Source organism: Oryzias melastigma, linkage group LG12 (genome assembly GCF_002922805.2).
Source record: "Oryzias melastigma strain HK-1 linkage group LG12, ASM292280v2, whole genome shotgun sequence".
NCBI classification, from domain to species: domain Eukaryota; kingdom Metazoa; phylum Chordata; class Actinopteri; order Beloniformes; family Adrianichthyidae; genus Oryzias; species Oryzias melastigma.
In genome coordinates, this window is record NC_050523.1 from 21,655,376 (window position 1) to 21,664,703 (window position 9,328).

The 9,328-nt window shown below is 42.5% G+C and overlaps 1 protein-coding gene across 1 annotated transcript; it reads left to right on the plus strand.

Moving 5' to 3' along the window:
• On the plus strand, positions 1–8,404 carry gtf3c4 (general transcription factor IIIC, polypeptide 4). Its single transcript, XM_024257719.2, has 5 exons — positions 1–357; positions 1,540–3,237; positions 6,181–6,311; positions 6,719–6,807; positions 8,212–8,404. Exons 1-5 carry the CDS (start codon positions 43–45, stop codon positions 8,280–8,282), a joined length of 2,304 nt encoding a protein of 767 aa, XP_024113487.1. The 5' UTR covers positions 1–42; the 3' UTR covers positions 8,283–8,404.
• Positions 8,405–9,328: the final 924 nt, after the last annotated feature.

The window sequence follows — 9,328 nt, forward strand, 5'->3', positions numbered from 1 at the left end:
TAGATGCGCTGACTGTTTACGTCACTTCCCTCATCAACAAATATGGCTGCCGCCTCTCAACCTGAAGCTGCAGAAGACGAGCTCCAATACATGATCAAAACTGAGCCAGAACAGGAGGGTAGTCATGGTTTACCCGCCTGTGGGCACGTCCCAGCTAAGCGGGACCCAGTAGTGCCTCTCATGTCACCGGTCAGTGGGCAGCAGCCCCTCGCCTGGTCGCCGGATCACCGCCTGTCCGTGTGTACCGCCAGTTCTCTGTTGATCATGGAGATGCTGTGTGACGTCCGCAGTGACAAACAGCACCTGATGCTGCACAGGTCGTCCATCCCTGTCCCGCCTGAACCGTGCAAAATGCGGGTAAATACCGTAGAGTCCCGACAGCTTTATAACTGTGATAGTAAACACTTAGACACGTGCTGCAGTGTATCCGTGTTTATTATCACAGCTTTGAACATACATTTTTATTTTATGCTGTTTTTTTTTCACCCTGTTATAATTGAAGCAAACTAATGGAAAACTGTTTAGCTACAGTTACGTCTACAGTTGTTACATACACGGTTAGGCTAGCTAAAATACAAGTGAGAATTTAAAAAAAAGGATGATCTATAATTTGAAAAGTTTAAAGTCAGCATTACTTTCACTTTAAAGTCCCAATGCAATTTAAAAAATAGTGTTTTTAATCATGTTCTTGTTGCATTTTTGTCACCATTTTAAAGGAATGTAAAAATAAATGTAAAGAAAATTAAACTTAAAATTGCATTTCTGGGTCAAATTCTTTATCAAAATTGTTGTGAATTAGGAGTAGATGAACAAATGCAGTTTGGAAAAAAAAGCTTGTAGGTGTGACATAAAAGCTGCTACGGCAAGCCACAAGCTCCATTCTGATGCATCCACTTGCAGACTAATAAATCCATAAACGTCTTTGTTTTTCTTGTCTGAGCTGGAATCAAAACTGTACGGTTAGATAGCTTTAAAATTGCTCCCCATTTTTGTTGCACCGTTAAATTATTGTTGGGTTTTCAAGGGGCTGTAATCTAGCAGGGGAGAGTAGATGGATGATGGGAAGTAGGGGCAGGCTTACTTTGCATTAACAGTCTCACACACAACTCAGAGGTGAATTTCTAATAAATGTCCAAGAAAACAACACAGTTTTTTTATTATTTGTCAAGAAATTGCATAATTAAAAACAACTGAATGCTTTTACAAAAGATCAAAACATAAACAAAGTGGAACTTTAAAAGTCGTGTGTTTAAACTTGTCATTGTTGAAAGTGGATGCAACTTATACATAATTAAATCTCTTTGCAATATGAAAATCAACCTGAAATTTAGTTTGTGTCTTTTTTTTATTTCTTGGCGTCACTTCTAGTTAGTTTCAGTCATTAGCTAAAGTTAGATCATTTTGGCAACAGCATTTGAAGAACTGTTTTATACGTTTTGAAGCTGAGGCTCTAAAGTTCTTTAGATTTATGTCAACTTTTTGTTAGCTAAATCTTGTTAAAGTAGTAAACTGTAATTCTTTGTGTTTCTGTGCTTGAAGGTGGGACCATCAGCAGAGTTGGCTCAAGTGATGGAGAAGTTCTCTTCACACCTTGACTTCACAATCAGGCAGGCTTTTCTGACCAACAGGGTGATCAATCCGTCAGTCGGAACCCACAAGGGAATGAAGTATGCAAGTTGGTCTCCTTTAGGTTGCGATGCCGCCGGGCGCTGTCTGCTTGCTTGTTTAACGCTTGAAAACAGGCTTTCCATCCATCATAGCAAAAAGCACCTCGAGTGGAACTTGCTGGTAGATCTCACCCAGAAGTACGGCGAGCTGCTGAAGGAGCGCGGCTACGCCAGGAAGGACAACAAGCCGACTGAGGCTAACCTGCTGGACTTTGAGGAGCTTCAGCGGCGTTTCCGAATGCAGACGCCTTTGAAGATGGAGTGGTCCAGCACGTACACGTTCAGGCAGATTCAGCCGGATAACACCTGCGTGGACGTGGAGATGGTCCTCCTCGCCGTGTTGATGGAGAACGGTGACCTTGTTTTGTGGAAATTCTTGCTGCCTTTCACGAATGGGAAGGATGTGTTGTTTTTCGACCTGATTGAGTCCGGCGTGACGGAGCCCAGTGATTTTGCGTGGTGGGAGTACAAATCCGAGGATCGTCAGATGAGTGGACTGATCATTGGCAGTGAGGAAGGTCCGATTAAGATCATACCCGTCCACCTGAAAAGCGTGAAAGGCTACTTCACCCTCAGACACCCGGTCATCCTGTGGAAGGATTGTGACAACATCGCAGTTGAGAACATCCGGTGCATCCCGCTGATGCACCCGGTCCACAAAGCTAGCTGCAGCTTGATCGTGGCGTCTCGAGGTTGCTACATTTTCTGGTCTTTACTGGTGATTTCACCAGCCGGGATGAACGTGCACAACTCTCACATAGCAGGACTACACTCCCTCTCTGTGGTGTCCTTAACGATCGATCGGCAAAGCGTGGCGCTCTACTCCTGTTCCATGGACGGCTGGATCAAAAAGCTAACACCGATGTTTCAGGGGAGCTCTTTGACGTTCAAACAGGAAGACATGCCACAGGTTGAGAACCTCACCGGCAGACGGATCCACGGGATAGCGGTGAGCCCCAACGGAGCGTACATTGCTCTTCTCAGCACCCAGGGTTTGGTTGGTAAACACCCCCCCATCAACAGGACTTACCAGGTCCACTTTGTGACCCTGAAAGCAGCAGACGCTGCTGTAGAGCTGCTGTTGAAGTCCCCGTCTCAGAACTTGTATAAAATGACGGACCTGCTGGACTTGGTGAGGTGGGACGTTATCAAAAACGGCTGCATTCCTACGTGGCTGGAAGAGGCGCTGGATCAGAAACTCCAGGAAGCAGACGTACCCTACTTGTGGCGCTTCAAGCTCTTCTTGGTGCGTGTGTTGTACCAGACGGTACAACCTTCTCGTGGCAATGATACCTGGAAACCTCGTCCCCGAGAATCCCAAATCGCTGAAGAAAATGAGGTGGAAGCTGTGGAGACGGAAGAGAGTGAGTCTGCACTAGTAGAACGGGAGAGGCAGAGGGCTGAGCTGCAGGCCAGCATCCACGCCGCCGAGGCTCATCTGTTGAGGGAGAATATGAAGAAAGTGTTGGGGGTGGTGTACCTCAACACCTCCATTGGACAAAACACCAGCATCCCCACCTGCGGCCTGATGGAGTATCTTTCTAGAGATGGGAACGACAGAGCATCAGAGGTAACGCTCACTGGATAAATGAGAGTTTCTGTTAGCAGGGAAGAAGGAAATCGTCATTTGAACTTGAGCTCGTATCACCAATAATTTCCAGATTCAATTCGATTTTTTTTTCTTTCGATTTACTCAGTTCAATTCATATTTTAATGTACCCCGTTTACACATTTAGACACATTTGTTCAGAAATACATTAATAAGGTGTTTTGAAGATTTTCATATTAATCTGAGATTAATATCATGCAGTGTTTCATGGATTCTCAAATGGAGAAGATCCAACAATTCTGCTTCTCCTGGAGGGCGTTTCAGTTTGGCCACTAGGTGGCAATCACACTATAACATTACACCTTATTCCAGAAGAAGAAGTATGAGTTAAAAATGATGCTTTAGACCACATATGGTTACTTAAAAACATTTTTCTTTAAAATAGTTTAGAAAATTCATACCTGTGAGTTTATAAAGATGTTCATTTAGTCAGCAATGTATGTTTATGTCAACCAAGCGATAGCATTAGCCGTCCTACAGGAAATCCCATTATACGTTAGCATCAAGCTAGTGGACTTTAGCATTTTGCATTAATTAGATCAATCTCTACTTTTATAGATCAATTATTGATCTATTTAGCTTAGATTGATTCTGATCAATTTTATATGTTTTCATAATTTTCAAATCAAAATAGAATTTAAAGAACCTCCATCAACATGCATTAAAGCAGCCATTTCCAATCAAAAGTTTATGTAAACACAAGTTTTTAAGTGCAGTCTTGGGCTTTACGTACAAAACAGGCCGCCATTGGTCATGTGCTGGATGCTAAATTGCGAAAACACTGAACTTTGACCAATCAGGAGCTTGGATTTAGTAGTGGCCTGTGGGTAGTGCCCTTTTAAAACCACAAAAAATAGATTAATAATTGCTTTTTCTGTCCGCCCATAAACATGTCATCAAGTATTTTATATATCAGAATAGAACTTTGAAAGAAAAACCCTGATGGGAGATTGGCACCGTTTTGACTTTACACCAAGGCTCTACCTGCTATATGTGGCCGACGCACGCTAGCAAACAGTAAAAAGAACAAAAGAAGAAAAATCTCGGTGAATGCACGTTCATAAAAGTTCATATAGCACGTTCAAGAACACGAAACACATGCCCAGGGTTATGGAAAGCCATAGGGGCCAAAATCGTGAAGAACTCCTGCGTTGTCTGCACGTTTTTTACGTGTTCTTGTTGCGTACTTTGTGCAGCAAAAAAAGAACTACCGCGTTCTGAGTCCATTCTTGACATGTCCTCGACGTGTACTTTGAACGCCAAAACTGTAAAGAACTTCCATGTTCTGAGCAAGTTCTTGATGTTCCTGTTTGCATACTATGCACATCAAAACCACGAAGAACTGTGTGTTGAGTCTGTTCTTGACATTCTCTCATCGTGTCCTTTCGCGGCAAAACTGTGAAGAACTTCTGAGCACGTTTTTAACATGTTTTCAAACAAAATTGTGAAGAACCACCGTGTTTTGAGTGTGTTCTCATCACAAACTTTGCGCAGAGCGTGTAATGAAGGCGCAAACCAGAAAAAAATCAACACAAAGCGGAAGCGCTATGTTCATTCAAAGTATACGACAAGAACATGTCAAGAGTAGACTCAGCTCGCCATAGTTCTCCATGATTTTGGCCCTTACGGCTTTCCATACTGTGTGATTGTAGCTTAACATTCAGGCTAAACATATACACTAACTGCCCTCTTGCCTTGTGCACTGGTGTGGGTTTAAAAAAAAAATGGAAAGAAAAATCCTACAGCATTTCGCCTTAGTTACTCTTACGTGTTGCTTAAGTGTTCGCCATGACCTGTCGTCTGCAGCATGCCCCATAGTTCACTCTTCAGGATTAACAAGTGGTGCACGACCTTAACATTTTTTGTGGCACACTTGGGTGCCCACGTTTGCCCATTTTTTGCCCACCTTGTAAAGCGCAGTTGTGATTAGGCTTTAGAGTCATCATATGTTTGGACCGTAGACGGAAACCGGAGTTCAGATGCAAACTCCACACAGAATAAGCACAAACGGGACTTGAACAAAACCTTCTCACTGTGCTAACTACTACACCACCATGCAGCCACCATTTAACCAACTTGAAAGAGTTTCTCTAAATAAAAAAAGAAAAATATGAAAGCAAAAATGAAACAGATCTTGAATCCAGAGTTTAATCATTTTAAATCAACATGGTGTTGATCAGTAATGTCATCAGATTTAAAAAAAAAAAAATGTATTTAATCCATTTAAATTAGCAAGTGGGGCTGCACGGTGGCGCAGTGGTTAGCGCTCTCGCCTCACAGCGAGAAGGCCCCGGTTCAAATCCCGGCTGGGACCTTTCTGTGTGGAGTTTGCATGTTCTCCCCGTGCATGCGTGGGTTTTCACCGGGGACTCCGGCTTCCTCCCACCGTCCAAAAACATGCTTCATAGATTCATTGGTGACTATAAATTCACCCTAGGTGTGAATGTGAGAGTGAATGAGTGTGTGATTGATGCCCTGCGACGGACTGGCGACCTGTCCAGGGTGTACCCCGCCTTCACTCATCAGTAGCCGGGATAGGCTCCGGCACCCCGCGACCCCGAAAGGGAAGAAGCGGTCAAGAAAATGGATGGATGGATGGAAATTAGCAAGTGTATTTTTACTACTTCCTTTTGTCTAATAAACAAGAACACTGTAGAGTAAATCCCAGAGATTAGCCTGCTCCCGTGTGTGGATCTCTGCTGTTTGTGTGATGTTTCAGGAGCCCCTCCACCGTGGTTTATGCTCCGCAGTAACGATGCTGTGCCGTGCACGTGGTGCGTTCTGGCTTGAAGTCTTTTTCTCGAGCGATAGGGCAAAAAAAAAAAATCTGACATGAAACATGACAATCAAACCAGAGCCGCCTCCTCTGCTGAATTATTTCTGTCCGCATGTCGTTCCTCTCAGGTGCTGATCGGCCACATCAAGAATAAAATGAATAAGCAGACGTTCTCCGAGCGCTGCGCCTTCTGCCAGGCGGTGCTACCCTTCACCGACCACAAAGACACCACGTGTGAAAACGGACACTTGTGGCCCAGGTACACTCTCCTCATTTTCATACCTGTTGCTTTTTTCCCCTTTTTTCTGATAAATTAAAGTAGTAAAATCATAAGTTTCTTTGTCTTATACTATTGTTGCTCAAAAGTTTTCCAGAAATTTTACAGTTGCTTTTCATAGAAACTTTAGGTCATATCAGGTTAATATTTACCCGCGCGGCGCTTTCGTCGCCTCATAAATATTTTCTGTCAACCATTTCTCCTGTCTGCTCCTCAGCTGGAACGTGGCACCTCAGCTGGGCGCACATTTCCATGTCTGTGCCCGTCAGATGCACCTCAGTGCTGTTTCCTCTTAACTTTTGCATTGTGTGTGTGCGGTTGTGTGTGCGCGTGTGTGTCCCTGTCCCTGCCATCCTGATTTCTAATGCGCGTTTCTCGGGCTCCTCCAGGTGTGTGTTGTCATACCAGGCCTGCCAAACGCTGACGTTCAGACGCTGCCTCCTGCTGGATAGCATTGCCAGACTGCCAGAGCCTGAGGGTAAGCGCCGCTTTCCATCCACCTCCTCCTCCGTTTCCCAGCCACACTCTCCATCAGACATCCACTCCTGTCACCCCCAACATCAGCCGCTCCGCCGCTCAGATCCCCACTTGACATGGTGGTTTTCCCCTCACCTATGCAAACGTAATAAGCAGAAATGATTGTGGAAATGAGCTTTATGGGGTTCGTTGTTAACCTTTAATGGATGTTTGGTTTGGAGTACGCTCATTAAGTGATCTTCCTGAGCTTCTGTCTCATTACACCAGCATTCTGGATGCACAGCTGGCTCACAGTTGTCACTGCGAGATTTGTGGCAGAAGTGGATCATTTGATACAGGTCATCTAAAAACTGTATCTAATCTGAAAGGACATCATGTAAAAAGGGATGAAGTGATAAATAATTGTAGGTCTTGTTAACAACATCTATACCACCGGTAAAAAGTAGAAATATATTTTCAATCGGAGCTCTGAAGCATTTAGAAGAGTTTGTTGTTTTTTTCTCCGTGAGCTTGTCCGCAGTGCTTCGGAGCAAATGACATAAAACACAGAGATTCAACCCGAATTATCATTTGATTATTCAATATTTATTTGTAAAATTTATTACTGAAGATTTTAATGTGATGAAAATCAAGAAAAAACTAGCATTCTTTGATAATATGCAACATGTGTTTATATAAGTTTTTTAAAGCATTAATTATAGAATAATACAATAAAAAAATAGCAAAACACAAAAATAAAGTCAGATATTGATAAGAAAATAAAAAAATAATAAAGATCTTAGTCTACCTTATTTGCAGTGTAATTATTTATCATCATAAATAGACATATGTGCAGCAAAGCAAAGAAATATTAAGATTTTTAATTAAAATCATTATATTCCCATTGTGTCTTTTTTTTCTTTTTAACCCTAGAGCACTATCGCCGAGTGATTTTCACCCGAGCAAAAACATTTACATGATTTTAAATATGTTGGATTCTTTTGCGTGTCCCTGGGTAAAGTCTTGCATGTCACAGGAATGAATGGACAAAAGGCCAAGTCTCCAGTATCATTATTTATTTTTTATTTTTGGGAGAATTTTTCCTTCTCAAATTCCTAATTTTTCAGTAATTTTCGTGCATGTTTCTAGGATCTTCTTATGTTTTTATTTGCCATTTTGTTACATAAACCACAGTTAAAAATTAGATGAAATTACTCTACTTTATATCACATTTTGACCCATTTTTTTTATGACAAATACTTTTTATTAGGTGTATTATATCGGGTAAAAATTACCCGGCAAAAGCGGTTGTGTAACTTTTTAAGTGTTCCAGACATGAATATGTATTTTTGAAGTTGCCATAATCCAATCCTTATCAGATCGAGTGCAGATTATTTATCAAGTTGATCCTATTTTTTTCCTGCAGATCCAGAGTGGATAAAGAAGATCCTGCAGGCGCCCTGCATGCTCTGTGATTCTCCGCTGATTGAGAACTGACAAACCTCAGTGCTTCCCTTCACAAGTTGAAGCTAAAACTGTTATTTTTTTAATTAAAATGTGCTGTTTTCTGTTATTTTATATGGATATAAAGGTGCAAATAAAACCCTTTTGTTACCCGATAGAAGTGTTATTGAAGCTGGTGGAGAAACTCCTGCTATGCCTTTAAGTGAATGTTTTATCTCTGTGAAACTTTTCTTCATTCTAAATTAACTCCAAGTAAGGCAGGTTTTGTGCAGAAGCAAAGATTAAAATCTGGTTATATGTATAGACTTTTATTATTCAGTTGGACTTCACGACTCCATAAATAAACTGCCTCATTTTCCTCATGTACTTCAAGACCTTTGGTGTAGTTTATATTGCGAGGAAGAGGAACTCACTCAGAGTCCTATTTTAGTTAGTTTTTCCTGTCTCTTTTTCACCGCAACAAATAATAGAGTGTGAATAATACATATTCTGAAAAAAAAAACTGAACATACCTACTTTAATTGGCACTGTAAAACAATTTCTAGGCTCTGGGAGGAGGAGGAGGAATGTGCCGGTGCTCAGTCATTCTCTCAGATGAGGACTTCCGCTAATGTAAACGCAGAAGAAAAGATGCGGCGAAGCAGATGAAATAAGCAAGAGGCAGGAAGAAAAGAAAAAGTGTGCTTAAAAACCCGGAGCGGCCCTCCCGCGGGAGCCGCTTGTAATGAGATTCAGCTGTAATGAGGGACAGAACACGGAGCCAGATGTGATTCTAATTCTAATCAAGGAGGGGAGGGTGGCGCTCAAACAGGGGTTACAGAGCATATTGTTAAATACAATTAACCCTGTTTTCATATTTGGAGCAAACAAGGGCTGCAGAGAGCGCCGACGGGCTCGTCCTCTTTGGTTCTGCCGTCTTGTTTCTACAGAGGTCAACTGCCATGATCAAACAGCCAGCTGGACCTGGGAGGCTGCAGAGCAGCCGCTCCCAATCCTGGCAGAGGTGCAACCATCCCACCACCGCCACCGCCGCCCCTCTGATGTCACGGATGAAGGCCGAGGTGGGGGGAGGCTGCTAT

What these genes read in the sequence shown, in the direction of transcription:
- gtf3c4 (XM_024257719.2), top strand. Translation starts at nt 43, where the DNA reads ATGGCTGCCGCCTCTCAACCTGAAGCTGCAGAAGACGAGCTCCAATAC. An exon ending in GGAACGACAGAGCATCAGAG is followed by an intron (nt 3,238 to 6,180) that starts GTAACGCTCACT and finishes CGTTCCTCTCAG; the next exon opens with GTGCTGATCGGCCACATCAA. An exon ending in AACGGACACTTGTGGCCCAG is followed by an intron (nt 6,312 to 6,718) that starts GTACACTCTCCT and finishes GGGCTCCTCCAG; the next exon opens with GTGTGTGTTGTCATACCAGG.